The following is a 20,925-nucleotide window of genomic DNA, read 5'->3' as shown; positions in this document are numbered from 1 at the left end:
AGGAGTTTGTTTCGAAGTGTGAAGGTATTCTTCAACCTCGACCTATAACTGCTGCTACTTCGAGCGGATTGATAGTACTTCTTTCCTCTAGCGAAGAGTCGTCACTCTGCGAAGGAGGGTTATCAATTGGTGCTACTAACCTGTCGCATTCGACTGTAGGTTTAACCTGCAAGCAAGATTCGAAGGCCACCACTGATCCGTCAACAGATGAGGAGGGTGGTCCTCAATCCTTTGAGGGTGAACCTCAGGCTACTGATGCGGGTGTTTCGAAGGCCACCAGCAAACGGAATGCACAACCTTTTGATGCCGCGCCTCTCAAGAAAAAGAAGAAGAAAAAGGCCCAAGCCATGGATTTAGGGGCTCGCCTTCAGGAGCTTTCCGCTCAAGATGTTTCTTTGTGTAAGATTATCTATTCTTTATCCTCATGATTATGTTTGGCCAACTCCTAATTAGTTTTGACTGTCGCATCTTAGTGACCCTGAAAGATTTATCTGAAGATGTTTCAGGTTAAAAGAGTTCGACTGCTACATGACTTCCAACTCCACCGTCCTCGCCACTAAATACTGTTCAAGACCCGATTGATGTGACAAATACTTCTCCTGTCAAGGAAAAGGAAATCGGCGAGTCTGATACCTTCACCATGTCCCCGAGCTTCAACGTCCACCACTTCCAGGACCAAGGTGGTGTTAGCATGTTTCCTTATAAGGGTCAGGTTTCCCGGTCTCCTCAATAGGAGAGTGCTACTCCGCATCGTCCACATTGGACTTTGCGTGAAGACTCGACGTTCAATGATGTGGATCTCTGCTTCGAGTATCTATAAGAGAGCCTTCCTCCTGCAGAGAAGGAATGACAACGACGTCGTATTCTCCAGGAATTATTGAACTCAAATTCCTATCACCTGGCGAATACTATCTCCACTAATCGGGAGATAACTCGGGATTAGTTGGTGATGAATGAAGAGTTAGATGAAACTGAGCTTAAGTTACTTGACGCCAAGAAAGAAGCTCTTAAGGCGTTAACCGAAGCTCGGGCGAGTCATCAAGCTATGGAAGCTGAGAAAGCCAATCGCCTTGCCGCTGAGGAAGCCAAGGCTGTTCTCTAGAAACAACTAGATGAACAAGCTGAGCTAATAAAGACCCTTCAGGTTGACTCAGCGGCCAAGGACAAGCTCTTATCCGTCCTTAGCACCAAGAATCGAGACCAGGCCCTGGAGTGTGCTGGTCACAAGATGGATCTTGTCCGAGCTAAGGCGGATAAGAAGTGGCTTTTGCCGACGGCAATTCCCAAGGTATTAAGTCTTTTGTTTTATACAAACGATTCAAACTTATCCGTGCTTATGCATGTTTATATGTCTTAACAGGTTATCACTGATGTTCGGAACAGTGACGATCTTGGTAATTGCGTTGCGGTGCTTTTACGTGCTTCCAAGCAAGTTGGCCGGCAAATGGGGTTCGAGGAAGGTTATAAATTTGCTTCTGAAGGCAAGCTTCCGGGAGAGCATATCTTGCACGGCCAGGATACTGCTGCCGTACATATCGAGAAGACTAAGGCTTTCGATACGTTGAAGTTTTCTCTTTCGAAACACATATCCTAGCTTGCGGACAAGGATGATGCCGTGGAACAGCTGAAGGAGCTTCTGGACCTTGATAAAGAAGAGCAGGATGATAATGAAGCGGGAGGCGAAAGTGTCGCCCCGTAAATGTATATATGTTTTCCTTGTAAATATTTTCCTTTGTAATCTCTTTTGATCAATAATAAGAAGTATTTATTTCTTCCGGTGCACTTTGTCTTATGTGTTATAATATAAGTGTCTCTCCGGAACTTCGTTTTTGTCAATAAAAGATTACAAATAACATAATTATGAGACTAATAAAAAGTTTCCATAAATTGGGCATAAGCCATTTTACAAAAAGTGAAACTTCGAGATTTCCGCAAATCTAAGTGGGCACGCATGCCAAAGTAAAAGAACGATTAAGACTGCTACATGTAACATTTCTTCAGCTGTGCTGCGTTCCATGTTTGGGGAATCTCAGTCCCGTCTAAGTTTTCTAACTTGTAGGCCCCTTTAGATAACACTTGTTTAACTTTGTACGTGCCTTCCCAAGTTGGGGCTAACTTGCCTGGAGGTTCCTGGCCGGAAGCCTCGTTATTGCAGAAGACAAAGTCTCCCGCATCGAACTCGCATTTCTGGACCCACGAGTTGTAATACTTCTGAAGCTATCGCTTATAATTGTGCTCAAGGATTGATGCTAGTTCTCTTCTTTCCTCAAGTAGATCAAGATTCATACGGAGTTCGTGATCGTTATCATCAATTAACAGAACTCTTGCGAATGGAATCCCAATTTCAGCGGGGATCATGGCTTCAGTGCCATATGTTAGACTAAAGGGTGTCTCAGAATTACTGGAATTCTTTTGGGTGCGGAAGACCCAGAGTACATGGGGCAATTCGTCAACCCAACCCATTCGTTTAGTTCCTAACCTTGCCTTAATCCCTTCTTTGATAGTTCGGTTGGTCCTTTCGACCTGACCGTTTACTTGCGGATGAGCTACAAATTGGGTCCCATTATCACTTACCAATTCTTGCGGAAGACCGAACCAGCAAATGATAAATTCCCTAAGGAACTTCTTAACGCTTGATGCCGTTATTGATGCAACCGGTTTGGCTTCCACCCATTTGGTGAAGTAATCAATGGCCACTATCAAATACTTGACTCATCCCGGGGCTTCTGAGAAGGGTCCCATAATGTCAATAGCCCACTTCTGGAACGGCCAGGCAGATGCTACCGGAATCAGTTTGTTTTTTGGACGCAGGGTGTTGGGAGCATGGCGCTGGAAAGAAACACACTTTCTGATTTCTTGCACAGCGTCCAAATGCATGCCAGGCCAGTAGTACCCTCCATTCATGATCTTCGCAATCGTCATTCTCAGATCCGCGTGCAATCTGCAAATGCCTTTCCGCATCTACACAACGTAACAGCGGACTGAGGATGATCTCCGGTACAAAATGCCGTCAGTCAACTGGTAATTCAAGGCTTTGTGCTTAATCTTCCGAGCCGTAGCTCTTTCTGCTGGAAGGACTCCGGAAGATAAGTAAGCTTTAATCGGTGTCATCCATGATTCGACGCCTGTTTGAATTACCAAGACTTGGTTTTGTGGAACGGATGGATGGTCTAGAACTTCCACACGAATATCTTTGGCAAAGTGCTCAAAATTCGTTGAATCTAGCTTGCTAAGAGCGTCCGCCGATTTATTCTCACTCATCTTAATGTGAACAATATTGAAAGAGGAAAACTGGCGAATCAAGACCCTTGCTTGTGACAGATAAGAAGCCATGACATCATTTTTGGCTTCGTATGTTCCATTAATCTGTCCCGCAATTAGCATTGAATCCACCCGTGCTTCCAGATGTTTCACCCCAAGCTTTATGGCTATCCGCAAGCTCGCCAAGAAGGCTTCATATTCTGCCTCATTGTTAGTACTTTTGAAGTCTAAATTTATGGCGTATGTGAATTCGTGGCCTTCGGGATTGACTAGCCGGAGTCTCGCACTAGATCCCTCACTGTTTGAAGCTCCATCTGTGAACAGCGACCAAATTTGCCCTTGTTCCGGAGGTGCTTGAGGTTGTTGCTCGATTAAACATTCTTGTTCTTTGTGTTGCGGGACTTCTGTGACGAAATCCGCCAGCACTTGCCCTTTGATTGCCGGTATGAGTTTATACAGTGTTCACCCAATTCAATGGCCCATTTTACTAACCGTCCCGACAACCCTTGCTTTCTCAACACATTTTTCAACTTATATCCGGTCAAGACATTGATGGGGTGTCCTTGAAAGTATCTACGGAGCCGTCGGGCTGCGTACACTAATGCCAAGACTAACTTCTCCAACATCGAGTATCTTGTTTCTGGGTCTGACAATGTTCTGCTGATGTAATAAATCGGGGTTTGAACGTTTTTTCTATCCGTTAGTAGGACAGCCCCTATGGCAATGTTAGACGCCGACAGATATAATGTTAACGGTTCACCCGTGTGAGGAGCTGTTAACGTGGGTAGTTCCATTAAACACTTTTTGACTTATTGGAAAGCCTGTTCAGCTTCCGGAGTCCATCTGAACTGCGCTTTTCTAAGACAATTCCTCAATGTTGATATGAACGGGTAAGACTTAGCAACGTGGTTTGCCAAAAACTTGTTTAACGCTACTAATCTACCGTTGAGTGTTTGAACTTCTTTGAGGGACGCGGGAGATGGCACGCGGGCTATTGCCTGAATCTTGTCCGGGTTAGCCTTAAAACCCGTGCCTGTTACAATAACCCCGAGGAACTTTCCTTCCTCCATTCCGAAGGAGCACTTTGCTGGATTCAGCTTCATATTGATGCTTCTCAGAGTTTCAAAAGTTTCCTCGATGTCCCTCGGCATCTGATCTTCCTCAATACTTTTTATCACTAGATCGTCCATGTAGACTTCCAGGTTTCGACTTATTTGACCTTTGAAGGCTTGATCCATTAGCCTCTGGTATGTGGGGCCCGCATTCTTTAGCCTAAAAGGCATCATTCTGTAACAGAATGTCCCTTGATCAGTGCAGAATGCTGTTTTGTCCTCGTCACCAGCTGCCATATGAATCTGGTGATAGCCTTTGTAGGCGTCGAGGAAGCACTTGAATTCAAATGGTGTCACATCGCCTACCATTAAGTCTATCTCTGGTAATGGATAACAGTCTTTCGGACATGCTTTGTTTAAATCTTTATAGTCTATGCACATCCTCCACGTTCCGTTTTTTCGGGATGATTACTAGGTTGGCTACCCACGTTTGATATTTTATTTCCCGTATGATCCCAGCATGAAGGAGGTCTTGTACTTGCTCGTTCATGGCCTTTGTTTTTTCCGGGCCCATCTTCCGCTTCTTTTGCACAATTGGAGTTATTAGTGGATTCACCATTAATTTGTGCTCCGAAATGTTCCGCGGGACACCGGTCATGTCCGCGGGCTTCCATGCAAAAATGTCTATGTTCTTTGTCAACAATTGCTTCAAAAAAGTTCGCACTATCCCAGAAATGGCTGGACCGATTATCATGGTTTGATCGGGGAATTTCTTGTTTAAAACCCACTTCTCTGGTTCAACCCTCTGAGTTTGCTTTGGAACTTTGTTTGGCTTTGAACTTTCAGTCGTGAAACAATGTCGATTAACATGGATTATTTCCACGTCGGTGCGTGTGGGGACCCCTACTGCACCGTGGGCTGTGGGCGGTTGAGCGTTGAAGTCACAAATCGATTCCCGTCCGAGAATGATATCATGTTTAGAAGTTGCTGGTAAGAGTAAGAATTCAACTTCTTCAATTCTTGAGTGGACCCCGTCACTGAGTGTAACTGGGAAGGTAATAACACCCCGCGGGTGCATTTTTCCCCGCCAACCCAGAAACAGGAGCATGAATCGGCTTTAGTCTTTCTTTATCATCTTCCTCAAGCTGTTCGAAGCACTGTTCGTAGATGATGTCAGATGTACTACCAGTGTCGAAGAACACATATTGCAACCGATAGTGTCCAAAAAGAGCAGTAATTATCAAGGGGTTCTTATTGCACGAACCACCTTTAATTCGTGGAAATATGACTAGCTCGCTCTTCCACTCTTCATCCAAAAACTCTTTCCTCTTACCACCAAACTTTTGTCCACCCTGAATCATGTGGACATTCAAATCTTTTATTTGCCTTTTGGCCGGACCCTGGTTATCCCTCGCGAGAGGTTTATCAGTCCCTGGTCTTACACTTTTGACCAAATTATCTAACTTCCCGTTCTTCACATCTGCCTATATTTCATTTTTAGGGCCACACATTCATTTGTATTGTGCCCTATGTCATTGTGGTACGAGCAATGTTTTTTATTATCGAGGGAAGACTTCCTCGGTATTGGTTGTGGTTTGCGAATAATCAAATTCTCCGTAGTGAGGATCTCTGAGGGGGTTTTTGACAACGGAGTCCAACTACTGTTGGGATGTCGAGCTGAAAAATTATGCTTGTTTTTGTTACTGATCAGAGACTTGCATCAAACTGCTTGGGTTGTTCTGTAGTTGGCTATAATCTTGACCAAATTGTTCCCTTGGCCTGTCTATTTGGTCTTGGAGTTTGGAACTCGACCCTTGGTAATTGCTTCTGACTATCGGACCCCAATGTTTTTTCGGTTCTTGCGAATAATTTAGCTGCCTTCATGATTTCGTCCCAGGATTCGGGCATTCCGTCTTTTCCGGTTAGCGTGCAAATCAGGGCGTCGCTATGGACATTCTTGTGGAATGCCCCCCTTAGCATATCTTCACTAACTCCTCCGATGTTAAGGCTCTCGTTATTAAAACGAGTAATGAAGTCCTCAATGGACTCATTATTCCGCCTTTCAACATCCAATATTTCCAAAGGATCGCGAGTATGCTTTCTTTGTTGACTGAAATGTTGGGAGAATTTTGCTACAAAGTCATTCCAACTCTTAATCTGTCCACCGGGCAATTTTTCGAACCATTCCTGGGCGGCTCTAGTAAATGTCAATGCAAACATGTGACACCAATATGGAAGAGTCCAACCACTAACTCCTCCCACTGCCACGAATCTCAGCAGATGATCGTTAGGATCTGTCATTCCATTATATGTTCCAACAGATGTTGGAATCGTTGCATTTATCGAAAATGGGGCTGTCGCGATGCCTGGAATGAATTTCGATTTTTCTGCGAAAGATTCTGGACGATATGGTTTAAGAAAATCGTTTTCAGCATTACTATAGTATTCCGCATGGCGGACAACTGGTCGTGGATAACTAGCCCCACCGTATGAAGGAAGACGGTTGTCTCCGCTGTAATAACTGCCTTCCGGATGATATGTTGAATCATGTCCATCTAGTTCGTCCTCATAAGATGGTATCCACATATCTATGCGGGGACAAGGACGTAACCTCGGGATTTCACCCAGATTTTGCTCCAATGATTGACTATATTGAATGTTCCCCTTATGGGAGGAGAAACAGATCTCCTGGGGGAGTCATCGTATGTCAGGGCCCGAGTGTGAAAACGCTCGTTTTGTACCCTACGTTCATACTCGGCTTTCAGATTATCTTGTTGAATACGAAGCCACTCGTCCGGAGACAAAAGTCCTCTAGATCTAGAGTTATGATGCCGAACTCTCCTTGGAGTAGAGTCACCGGAATTCTCTTCCAGGCCTAACTCTGAGTGAGTTCGATGAGCATCTCTAATAATTCGTTCCAGATCTCCAAGATTGGAACCCCCTGGAGCTGTAACATGCCCCAAGTCAGTAGTTGGTGTAACAACGTTCCCGGTGTCTACCGGAGTAACACCTACTTGCTGAGCAAACAATCCCCGAGCCGTCGAAACACCCAAGGAAAAACCTCCAGGATTTACGGTATCGGTTCTTGTAACAGGAGTCGAGGTTCGAGAAAACACGGATCTACTCCCCTTAATGGGTCCTAGATCCAATGAGTCAACAAGGTAGGATACGGTTAACTGCCAATACGATATGAACTCAATTCCCAAAGTCCAGTGACGTGAACCTGCAAAACAACCACCGTGATCTCGTTACGAAAAGGACAAGAGGGGGGTCTTCCCGTAACCACCCTCTAGCGTGAGAATAAGTACAATTCCGACAAAGATAAAATACTTGAGTAAATTGAGAGAGTACAGTAGGAGTGAATGAATACCTCATGATGATTGAGAGGGTATTTATAGCCGAAGGGTGTGGGAAGGTGATTGGGTCAGCTGTCCCTTTAGAAGATGCTCTTGTAACCGACTGGGCACGTGTCCTCATACAATAGGCTCGGCTTTATACGTTGCATGTGCATGTATAACAACCTGAAAACGTGTCTCCCTGTGATAGGGTGGTGATTACCCTGGCCATGTGTACGGTTGTAACGGCCTTGCCAAGTGTTCTTTCCTGGTTGGTTGAGAGATCACGTATTACTCAAGAAAGCATCTTGGTAGACCTCCTAGAATGTTACTGGTGAAATGACAGCTGGCCCGGAGCATTGCCTCGTGGCAATTTACGCGGAAAAATATTCCTTCTTGCGGATGACATCTGTGGGTGCTAGGATACTTCCGCATGTGCCATGAGGTTGTTTCTTCCTCGGATCATTATGCGGATGATTCGTATGCCCCGCGGGTAACTTGTGATGGGTTCTTGGTTGACCCGCGGTTATTACTTAAGGGTATTTGGGTCTTTTCAGTACCCTACCTCTATAGTAAGGATAAGGACGTCTTAGTTGCCTTAGTTCGTTGTGTACCTTCCCTTTGAGGATGGCCTACTTGTCTTGAACGCATGTTCCCTCCTAAAAAATGATATCCTTATCTATTTTAGAGAAACATTTGCTTCTCATTTTGAAGCCATTTTACAGTCTTTCGTAGGTCACTATTTTCCCCATAGCTTGTTGCTTTGGTATCCAGACCCTTTGTATATAGGTCGCAGATAATCTCTTCTCGACTTAGAGAGATTCACTTATATTATCTTATTATTTCCGCTGATGGGGCTCCATACACCAAGATGGGGCTCCTTTAGGTTAGGTATGTGTGTTTCATGTAGGGGTTACATCAGCCTTCAATGGTGCATAGTGTGTTTGTTTTCTACGGGAGGTATATTTCGGTCACCGACAATGCATACCCGTTATCAGCCCTAGTTGGTCTTGGAAGAGCCACTTAGGCTTGGGTGGGTCTGACTCATTCTTTAGTTCTCTTAGTTCTTTTATTTCATTAGAACCGAACATGATGACCATATTTATCAAAGATGAATTTGTATCCCGCTTCTGTTGTATGTGATCGTTCGACCAATTTTTTTATGCTTGTTCCAAATTTTATGAATATACCTATGTCCATTTATTGTTGTCGATCTTTTCTTAAACGTTCTAGAGCAACATATCTTGCAATTAGCCCCTTTCAATATACACGAAGATTGTGCTTTTCGATGTGGTTTGTAGTGTTTTTTTTGGGAGGGGGGGGGGGGTATCCCAACTGTTTCTGTGTTCCGCTCGTTTTTTCATTTGGATCATAATAGAGATTTGTTCACCATTGAGCGTTCTAGGGATGCACATTCCTGATGTACCTTTGATACTAGTCCTCCCATGAAGTGCTGGGAAAACTAGTTCTTTTGGATTTAGAAATACCTTTTTCCTTAGATGACATGCATGAAAATTAAATGATGGTGTCATTCATGTTAAACCTTTGTTGGATACCTCCTACGACAAGGACCTTTTTAAGCGCTTACTAGATAACAATACCCGTGTGCGTCCCCATGAAGAGGTTATTCTAGTTCTTTCTGGCGTGAGTAACCATTGGAACACTCCTAACATGATCCTTGTTTATGTCATGGACGACGTTGGTATGTGTATTTATGTCAGTTTGCTTTATTGACTCATCATATTGATTGTTCATTATGTGTACATTATTTTTGCCTAAATGGATTTGATCACGTATTGAGTGGGGGGTTATGTGAGCGACTCAAAGTGCTCCTCTCTCTCTCTCTCTCTCTCTCTCTCTCTCTCTCTCGTTATCCCAATGAGGGTGATGTTTCAACCTTTAAGGCACCACTTTTCGAGGTTGGTAACCAATATACTTCTGTAATAAAGAGTTTGGGTGACACTGAAAAGCAGAAGGAACCTGAAAAAGTTGTGTCACCTTCTAAATATGCCTATAAGAGAGGTAAGAAAAAGGATGTTATGACTCCTACCTCTACTAGTGCCTCTAAATGCAATGCAAGGTTGAAACAAGAGCCGGATTTTCCTGGGTTGGGCTCTGGATCCGATGAAGATGTGAGTGATAAGTGTTCCTTGAAAGATGATGAGTTGGATGAAGTCATTAAACGAGTTGGGAGCCTTTAGAGTAAGTTAAGGGGGGGGGGGGGGGCATGTATCGTTGTACTTATTAAATTTTGTTTTTGTATTCAGGGGCGAAGTATTGTTATGGCCTATCAACACCCTTAACACCCCCCCCCCCCTTCTATTTTTTGTGCGATAGTGGAAAATTACCATTTTGTTTAGTTGTTTATTTAATAACTTTGTAAGACTTGACTTTAAGATGCAAAAATATGAAACACATGGGTTGTTTTATAATAATATATTTCAATTTACGTTTTTGATGGTTTAATGGTGTTTTTATTTTTAAAAGATAAGATCCTTTGAACATAGTTTGTCTTGACATGTACCAAAACAACGGGATCCACACATACACTCATTATTGTGTCACTCTAAAAAAACTGAAATCGCGTTAGGCTGCTTAGCCAAAAATTGAGCCTTTCTTTTTGTTATTAAATAATTAAACTCTTTACCGACGGTTTATAGTAGTGTCAATTCCTAGCAAATTTTCAAGACATCATATCATTTATTCAATTAACCATCCATCATAATAACATTGATCTTTTGTGTCACTTCAAAATTTTATAATCTGTCACAAGGCTACTTGTCGTGGTAGGCCTTCAGACGTCAAGTTAAAGCATCACGTCATCGTCACGTAGGTGTGAGACTTTAACTAATACTCCTTTAACATTGTATTGTGGTTTAAGCCCCGTTACCACGTTAAAGCTCCACTATTTCCTTGTTAAAACATTTACCCCACCATTTCTTTGTTAAAGCTAGCCTCGTTATCCATGCTACCATTTCCTTGTTTACCGCCTGGGTCTTAACACCACGGCACGGTGTCAAAGCTCCGTTACCATGCCACATAACTTTTGTTGCTCCTGTTAAGACCCCACAACTAGTGGTCTTATGATCAACCACAAGTTTTTGATGTGTACTTGGATGTTATATTTAATATCGTTTTCATAATATTTATCAAATTGCACTCCTAGCCATGTTAAATACTGAAGTCAGTTTGATCACTTATGTGACATTTATGGTCAAAATTTAAAATCATACATAACATACACTAACTATAAACGCAAATGGAAATTTCTTTTTGAAATAAGAACACAAATGAAACTAACCCAACATCAGCAAGAGAACTGGTTGTTCGGTACTAGTTTTTGGATTAATCAGAACTTTCGGGTTGGAAAAAACATAACCGGATTAATCAAAATTAATCAAATCTTATATATATATGTCATTTAATGCTAAATATTTTGATAAATTTAGCATTAAGTAATTTTGCTACAAGGTAAACCGGAGTCCGATTGTGGTACTCAATAGGGCATGCGTTCTAAGAGGCTAGACCTATATCTGCTAAGAAAGAAAGAGCGTTGGTCTCACCAAATAGGCCTCTTGTGATCAGCCTCTAACGTGATAATCAGTGGGGGTTTATCCTGTGATAAGTCATTGGCTAGAGAAAAGATGAGGGCCAAGGCTCCAAGGGTAATTCATTCATTGTACACCTTCCCTTTGAGGATATTTTGTTTGCCTTGGACGCAAAGTCCCCTCTTTAAAAGTGGCGTTGTTATCTATATTTGTGAAAGAGTTTACTTAACCGTTAGAGCCCATTTGAAGCCTTCCGTAGGTTTGTCTTGAAGCATGTTTCCTTGGTACTTGGGTCCTTTGTTTGTATGTCACAGGTGATTTGTTCTCGACTGAAATTAGATTCAAATATAATCTTCGATCTTATCATTTCCCTTAACGAGGCCCCATGCACTCAAGTAGGGCTTCTTCAGGTTGGTTGTGTTTGTTTAAGACGGAAGGACTATATTGGCATCCGCTGGTGCATATATATATATATGTGTGTGTGTTTGTTTCATTCAAAAAGGTCATGTCGACCACCGATGGTGCATATTTGGGACTACCCCGTCATAAAGTGGTTTATTTGGTAAGTTAGAAACGTTCATATTCCAACAAACTAATAAATTACAAAATCCAAACCGATAAAAACAAAAACAACCCGAAACTGGGTCATGTTCATCTCTATTCGCTAATTAATCCCGGTCTCATACGAAATCTGTTAGTGTTAATTTTAACTTGACTTCATTATCATGTTAATACTTTACTTTTTCATAGTTATAGTTGTGTAAGCATTAACTCTTCTTCTCCTTGATGTATCGTCACATACTAGTTATACAGAAGTATGCCATTAATTACTTCTCTGATGTCTACTGATAGTAATAGGGGTATAGGGCTTGACCTGACCTTCTTGTATTTATGGCTCCTTCTAGCACGACCTAGCCACTTTCAATACCGTTGCAGAAATTATATCAAGTAAACTAACTTTTCACAAACATTTGAAATAAAATCTAGTTGTTTGTAAAAGACTGATATATATATTTGTAAACCAATGTAACCAGTGGTACACCAACCGGTTTAAGAGTTATGACATTATTACAATGGATCGGAAGTCTAAAAGTTAAAGAACCAACCATCCAAAAACATTGAAAATTATTATCATATTTTTGAAGGAAAAAAAGAACTTGTAAGAAACTGTTTATCACGTTTTTTTATTTGAACGGCTAACGAATCCTCTAAATGAGCTACTGACTAAATTCACCGCAGTGGGATACACTCATCTTTCGATCCAGGAAAACTCTCACCTAAGCCCAACGTCCGTGAACAATCGCCCGAATGCACGACAATGCGGTGAGATAAAACTCGTTCAGTTCAAGGATCCGACTAGCTAGTAAAAGCTACTTACTCGACTAGTCTCTCATTATCACTCATTTTCTATGTTAATTATATCCTATGCAAATATTGTATCAGAAGGTGATACACTCTTGATTATTTTAGAACCATTTTACTAAAGTTAGTTATTAGTGAAAATTATTAATTAGTTAGTATAATTATATGAAAATTATGAACTTTTTGAGTTTTTTCTAATGTGATTGTCTACTTGTGCTTGTTTACTTAATAAAAAAATATATATACATAGTTTTGTTTAATTATTTATCTACGTACATTATGCTATAAGTTTTATTTAAAATCATAATTAGTTTTAAAGTCAAGTATTATTTTAATCTCGTGACAATTTTAACACGCACTTGATATGTAACTTTGGTGGAATATATTTACACACTTATACTCAACGACGATGAAGATAGATATTTAATTATTTTTTATTATATGTAGTTTTTTTAATTGTTTATTTAAGTTGCATTTGTTTTGTATTTTTTAATTACAATTTGTGTTAAACCTAAAAATATTTTTGGTATTTAAAATATAAAACGGAAGTGGCAGTGAACCATGTGAGCAACGGACACCATTTCCTTGTCAAGTGATGGAAGGTGAAAACTAATGTGACAATAATATGTCAGTAAAACGTATGTGATATGTAGGTCTGATAGTCTAATTCTTGCCCAATAAGAAAGTTTTATATGTATATGAAGCAATAAGAAACTTTGTGCTCCATTTCCTTCCTCCTAGGACCACAAAATGTTCACACTTATTAATCATTAGGCTGAGGGGTGTGGGGGGCGCGAGAGGGGGCGCGAGTGGGGGCTCCAGCCAATAATATTGTGACGTGTGGCAGAGAGAGAAACTTGATAAGATGGGTGTTGGAGTCCCCGCTCGCGCCCCTGACCCTGGTGTGGAGGGGCGCGAGAGGGGGCGCGAGCGGTTTTTTTTTTATTTTTTTATAAATGTATTAAAAAACGTATTATTAAAAAAACGTATTATAAATGCCGGATAATCAATTTGCAGTGTTACACCAACATAATATTATTTGGTTTGAATACTACCCTTTCATGGCTATGTATTATTATTATTATTCCTGGACTGGTCCGGCCGTCCGGCCAGTTTATTATTTCACTTAATTTTTTTCAACCTTTTCATTGCTTTTAAAAAATATGTGTGTTAAAACCAAGACAAATGGATGACTTTATATGTCATTAAAATTAATAAGATAAATCAAGCAATTAAAAAAAAAATAAATCACAATACTTCATTTATGGCCTCAGCTTCTTCTTCTTCGTTCAGATCACAAACCACCACCCTTTATCCTACTTCTTCTTCGTTCAGCTCACAAAAAAAAAAAATAAATCACAATAACTCAGTCATTCACGCATCCCAAGCCTCCTTCACGCTACCCCCAGCCGCTACCCCCTCTTGCGCCTGCCTCTTTTTCCGCGCTCACGCCCCTCTCGCGCCCCTCTCGCGCCTTGGTGGTGTGGTGCTCGCGCCCCGGGCCTCTTGCGCCCTTTCTCGCGCTCCACACCCCTCAGCCTTAGGTTATGAGATGTACTTTTATTCTTGATTTAATCTACTTTGTTTCATGTTAGTTAGCGTCACATCACACTCAGTTTCATATTACTTTCGTTTCGTCAATAAAATACCCTACTCTTTCCTTCACTCCACTTTTAAAATAAAAATTATAAATTAATATATAAATTTAAACTACATAAAATAAAATTAATAATTACTAAAAATGAAACAACATAATGTAAACATAATCAAATATATATATATATATAATATATATAAACGAAAACATAAAAATCCTATGTGTCGCGATGTGGTCGCTCCCCCTTTTTTTGGAGTCAGCAAATTTGCTTGATTTTTAAATGGAGGCTTCTCATGCATTTAATCCGAATTCACGGGTATGGGTCTTACCAAACCCATATATTCCTTAAACAGGTTATAACATCTCATTAAATTAAAAATTATTCTCACAAAATTATTGATGTGAAAATACTATAAAATAGGATATATTAAATTAAAAATTATTCTCATCAAATTATTGATGTGAAAATCCTATAAAATAGGATATACTAAAAAATATATAATTTATTTTAAAATATTATTTATAATTAAGAAACAATTTTATAGTAAAAAATATAAACGGGTTTTGGTCTCTCCAAACCTAGATAACTTTTAAACCGGGTTATAACATCTTAGTTATTTGTGAAACCCTTTTATCATAAAACTCTAAGTATATTAAATATTTCCTTACAATAAATAAAATTAAACTCCGAAAACGTATATAAATATTAAAAACGAATAATGTAAAACAGCCCCCGTAATACGAGGGATAAAAACTAGTATATATATATATATATTATATGATCTGATCTTGTAACTTCTCCAATGCCGGTCTATGCCGCTCTTCTAGGACATCAATATTAGTCATTATGATTTTATAAAACCACCTCTTTATATCCCACTTATTAAAAAAAAGGAAAAGAAAAAAAGAAGAAATTTCGTGCCCTATTTCTATCCTCCTAGGACAACAGAATGTTCACACTTATTAATAATTAGGTCATGAGATTTATTTCTATTTTTAGTTTATTCTACTTTGTGTTACGTTTTCATTTTATCAATAAAATACTTTATTCTTTGCTACTCCACTTTTTAAAATAAAAATTATAAATTAATATATAAAATTAAACTACATAAAATAAAACTAATAATTACTAAAAATGAAACAACATAAATTAAACGTAATCAAAGATTTTTTTTTGTTTTTGATAATTTAATCTTCGTATTTCTTCAATGCCGGCCTATGCCATTCATATGGGACATCAATATTAGTAATCATGATTTCATAAAACCACCTCTTCATCGCATTCTCATCCCATTTATTATAAAAAAAGAAAAAGAAAAGAAAAGAAGAAACTTCGTGCTTCATTTTCTCCCTCCTGATACAACAAAATGTTCACACTTATTAATTATTAGGTCATGAGATATACTTCTATTTATGGTTTATTCTACTTTGTGTTTCGTTAGCCAGATTACACTCAATTTCATACCAACTCCTTCCATTTTATCAATGAAATACTTTACTCTTTGCTTCACTTTACTTTTTAAAATAAAAACTTTAAATAAAAATTTGAATGATATAAAATTAAACTACATTACATAAAAATAATAATCACTAAAACTACAACACAAACTAAACTTATTTAATGATATTTTGCAACAATTTAACCCCACAACTTCTCCGATGCTCGTCCATGTCGCTCTTCTAGGACAATGATATTAGTCATCATGATTATAAAACCACATCTTCATCACATTCACAGCCCACTTATTAAAAAAAAGGAAAAGAAAAGAAAACACCAACTTCCAATACGCATTTCATTTATTAATTTTAAATGATTATTGAACATTGTCGCCTTTTTTTTACATTATCTGATGATCACCTAAAAAATATAGCATTGTTTTACCGGTGTTTAATACAGGTTATCACTATTTACGTGATTCAGCCCAATACCAACAAAAAACTTGGGAGTTTGGTTAAGAGGTATTTGAGCATAAAAAATACTTATCTTGGTGAAATAAATTTATGAGTCCTCCAATAAACGAAGATTTCTAAGGTTGTGCTTGGTGAATCTGCTGGAAAAATAAGCATGTAGCCAAAAAGCGTTCTTCCAATGTTGTGGTTGGTTGGGAAGAAAAAAAGTTAAGTGGCCAATAGGCTATGTGTTGTGGAGGCGTTATCCATGCCTTGTGCCATGGTGGCTCCTCCACACAACCTTGACCATTTTCATGTTTACACCTTGGAGCATAGGCACCGCCATTATAACGACACCTCTCTCTCTCTCTCTCTCTCTCTCTCTCTCTCTCTCTCTCTCTCTCTCTCTCTCTCTCTCTCTCTCTCTCTCTCTCTCAGAATTCACATTTCAACGTCATTGTCATTTGACCGTTAGCAATTAATTTTTTAGAAAACTTTTAACATATACACACATACCACATATTCTACACAATCCACACTCCATCATACTTCTATCAACCAAGCACCACAATTTTTATAAAAAAAATGGACTCGCGCTCTGGCTTGTCGTCGTTCAACCATTATTATGTCGAATCTTCCTCATATTAAGATATGAAGCCAAAGTGTTAGTTGCTAGACCAGGGCGATCAACAAATACACGGTTTCTCGGGGTGCTTGGTAGCCTTGTTTCACATATTAATTAGGATTGTGATGCCTGTCCAACGGCTTGGCAAGGCTAATATCATTGTTGTTGCTTGGTAGCCTTGTTTCACATATTAATTAGGATTGTGATGCCTGTCCAACGGCTTGATCAGGGCGATCAAGTTGTTGCATCATATGATCTATGGATATGGCATGCACATTTTGGCATGGCCGACGCAAATAATGATCTCATTGTTCTAAATTCATCTCCTTTATTTTACGATGTCATAGACGAAGTTGCACCTGGGTCATCGTACTATGCGAATGATGTCGAGTACGACTTGTTTTGGACAAAAATCTGCTAAGGATAATGTATCCAAATCTGTTATGTGAGGTTTAGTGCTAAAACGATAACGATGAATATATAAACGAAATGGAAATGAACACCATGATTTGTTGCGAGGAAAAACCCCTTGATCTTGTTTAGATCAAAGGAAAAAACCCTCGGGTGACGACAATTTTCTATCACCACTTTATTAATAACAAAAAAGGGGTTACAATGGGTGGAGTTTATGATCAACGAGTACAATAATGCTAAGTGAATGTGATTACAGAGAGCTATCAGCTAAAGTGTGCGTGTGTAACTGTGTGACCTAAAGTTGATCATAGACTCGGTTTATAAAGAAAATAAAAATACAATGACTAACTAACTAGCCCTATAAATCCGCCATTTCTCCACTCTCTTCCTTCGTGCCTTTTGACCACGTGCCTTTGAAGTCCAGTAGAGAAATATATGGTGGACTAAGTCTTAGAGTCATTGCACTTGATAAATATCAGCCTACATACAAGAAACAATCGTTAATAATACCAACACCTGAGGATCCTCGATCCTATCAAAGTTACGGAGCCCTTCAGGAGGATAATAGATCCAGATCTGCCAATAAGAATAACATATCCTCAGAGTCAGATTTATTTGGCTTAACAATTGGCCCCAAAATGGCGGGTGTATGCTTTACAAAAGGCATTTTGAAATTCGAATTTGTTGCAAAAGATTAGTTGATAGGACAGCCGTTAGAGATATTTATCATCCAACCCTTGATATAATCATAATCGTCTATATATGTGATTCCTATAACCCATTTATAATCGCATATCCCGGCCGTTCAGCAGGTATCCTTCTTTCCTATCTTTACTCTTTTATTATTTTGATAACAATGCCAGTCGCCTCTTCCTCTTCTCCTCCCTCTAACCAGTCCGATCAGTCTTCTGATGACTCTGGGTTAACGGAAATGCAACCCCAAAACCTCATAGCCAATCCCTCTATTGAAATCTGCAAGCTTACAGATCCCGAGATCGATGAGTTTCGCTCACTATTTCCACCGAAAACTGTGTTCCGACCATACGATTCCGTCGTCCGATGCGACATCTATTCTCAAACCTGGGTGTGTTTTCCGGCTTTCCCTTTTCTCATCGGTTATCGATATCCGTTCCCTCCTTTTACACAAAATTTTTTTGAATCCACTGGCTTATCCTACATCCAGGCTATACCGATGCTTTGGAGAGTTTTAGGCACAATTGAAAGAATTATCGAGGAAGAAAAAATCGACTTCGGTCTTCAGGAATTGTCTCATCTTTATACCCTCACTACTCACGGTCCGGCCTGATTCATTCTGAAATCCAAACCTTGACAACCCCATCTGATTTTAAAAGTCACTCTGAATGATTCATTTTGGAGGAATCAGTTCTTCTTTGTGAAACATGACTCCATACCCGGTGGGGCTGACCTTCCTTTAAAATGGGTCAGAAAGGGTAGGATCTTGGATCCTTAACAATGACATGATCCGTGATGATTAATCTAACTTTGAATCTTCTTTATTTGCAGTTGAGAACTTCGCTTCCCTGGCTAAGCTACCTGGAACAGATGAGAAAACAAAACGATTCCTTGCACTGGATTCTGAGGTTAGAACTTTTCAAGCCCGATTTGTCGAAGCTTTTTGTGAAATCTCCTCAGACTCCAACATGTCCAGTAAGATTAGTATAATAATTTAATAAATAATATTAGATAGAATACTTATCTGTCAAGTTATTCTTGTAGGTGCTCAAAAGTCTCAGAAGTCTGCTAGCAAGTTTTCCTTGGAGGACATTGACATCATGATTACTCCCCAAACCATCAAAAAGGAGGCTTTGAAAGCGGCAACCACTTCTAAGCCGAAGACTGCCACTACCAGAGCCAAGTCAGCTGCTTCTAAGAGAAATAGATTTTCTGAGCCTGAAACCCACTTTGACGTGATCCTCATTGTAAGTATCTTATAACCTGTCATCTTGAATTTAAGGATCCGATATCCTTCTAACTTTTAGCTAACTGTTGGCTATAGGTTGTGAACACTTGCAAAGACTATTATGAAAAAATCATGAACCAGATGAGTGAGAAGTTGTCTGGGATGGGGACTGCTGTGGTCACAAAAGATAAAGCTTTAATCCAGCTTTCGAAGGACAAGAAGCACTTGGAGGATCAGCTATCCTTAGCAGAAGCTCAACGTCAAGAAGAAGTAAAACAGGCTACAGAGGAGGCTAAAATGTGGGCTGCCAGGTCGGTGCTGCATGCAAGGATTAAGATGGCGATGGAGGCCAGTGATCTTGCTTTTGATAAAGCGGCCTGGGATGTGAAGAAGTGGAAGACTGCTCTGGCGGCTCTTGGTGGTGAAGAGGAGTGAAGATGGCTGAGGAGAATGAAGTTGGGACTAGTGTTAGTGCACGGAAATTTGACACTGTGGATATGCTATCCTGGCATATAATCTGGATCAATTATCCTTAGATTACGTTGCAGATCCTGTCAGGATCAATGATCCTCAGTACTTATTATTTATTAACGATTTTCTTTTGTTATGTTGATATTTTTGGTAGGTACAACGGCTTATGACTAAGTCTAACCTATAATCTCGCAATCAAATCAATAAAATGCGTGGATAATGAAGGAAAGGCTTGATTATAGGCTAAAAAATAGGAATATTTGTTATATTATTTTAGTATAAATTGAAGCTTGATCAGCTAGGACAAACACACTCTGCTCTCTACAAAATTGCTTTGATTATGGCCTCAACCAAGTTGAGACACTATTTTGAAACACATACTATTATTTTAAGAACTAATTATCCTGTTAAGAATGTGCTTAGAAAACCAGAATTTTCAGGAAGGATGGCCAAATGGGCTTTGAAGTTGAGTGCATATGATATTTAGTATGAGCCCAAAATAGCTATTAAGTCACAAGCACTTGCAGACTTTGTGGCTGATTTTAGTAGTGACATACAAGAAGAAGCTGATTTGGAGGTTCAACAACTGGAAGAAACCAAAGATGCTTGGATCCTCTTTACTGATGGAGCATCCAACGTATGAGGGTATCCTACTGAAATCGCCACAGAGGGACATAATACCCCAGTCCATTGCGTGTGCATTCCAAGCCACCAATAATGAAGCGGAATACGAAGCTCTGATCGCAGGTTTTCAATTAGCTAAACATATGAGGATCAGGTATCTTCAAGTATATGTAGATTCGTTATTGATGACTAACCACTTTAATGGCTCATATGCTATTAAAGGTGAAAAACTAATCAAATATCTATATGTTGTGAAGGAACTATCAAAGTTCTTCGATTCTTTTAGTATTATACAGGTACCAAGAGAAGAGAATGTTGGGGCAGATGCCTTAGCAAATTTAGCTTCATCATTGAAGATTCCAGAAGATACGAAGATCCCAATCATCCATATACTCTCACCAGCAATAGGAGAACAAGAAGTTAGGGAGATAACAACTGACAAAGAGATAGTACCTTGGGATCCATTACCCTCAAGTAATCAAGGATCTTGGATCCTCCCGATCAAGAAGTTCATTCAAAATGGAGAGATTCCAGCCACAGAGAATCCTAAGTCCTTCAAACTTAAGGTATCACAATACATTTTATTAAATAATATTCTGTATAGGAAATCTCTTGGAGGTCCATACTTGAGATGTATCGAAGATCCTGAAATTCAAGAGGTGCTCAAAGACTTTCATGAACGAGATTGCGGTAATCACACTGGAGGTAGAGCCCTATTCTATAGGATTCTGAGAACATGACACTTCTGGCCTACCATGAAGAGAGACGCCATGGAGTACTCAAAGAAGTGTGACTCATGTCAAAGACATGGCAATATTCTACATC

General features: G+C 39.7%; 2 protein-coding genes across 2 annotated transcripts; both read right to left on the bottom strand.

The window, feature by feature from the left end:
• Positions 1-2,961: 2,961 nt before the first annotated feature.
• On the bottom strand, positions 2,962-4,055 carry LOC143571107 (uncharacterized). The gene is made up of 2 exons (XM_077056616.1): positions 3,728-4,055; positions 2,962-3,686 (listed from the first exon to the last, which is right to left on the bottom strand). Exons 1-2 carry the CDS (start codon positions 4,053-4,055, stop codon positions 2,962-2,964), a joined length of 1,053 nt encoding a protein of 350 aa, XP_076912731.1.
• A 682-nt stretch (positions 4,056-4,737) lies between these two features.
• On the bottom strand, positions 4,738-5,674 carry LOC143571106 (uncharacterized). Its single transcript, XM_077056615.1, has 2 exons — positions 5,377-5,674; positions 4,738-5,300 (listed from the first exon to the last, which is right to left on the bottom strand). Exons 1-2 carry the CDS (start codon positions 5,672-5,674, stop codon positions 4,738-4,740), a joined length of 861 nt encoding a protein of 286 aa, XP_076912730.1.
• Between the last annotated feature and the right edge of the window lie 15,251 nt (positions 5,675-20,925).

Source organism: Bidens hawaiensis, unplaced genomic scaffold (genome assembly GCF_021521415.1).
Source record: "Bidens hawaiensis isolate Kalapana, Puna unplaced genomic scaffold, B.hawaiensis_p1.1 tig00025194_1, whole genome shotgun sequence".
NCBI lineage: Eukaryota > Viridiplantae > Streptophyta > Magnoliopsida > Asterales > Asteraceae > Bidens > Bidens hawaiensis.
This window is presented reverse-complemented; position numbering and strand designations above follow the sequence as displayed.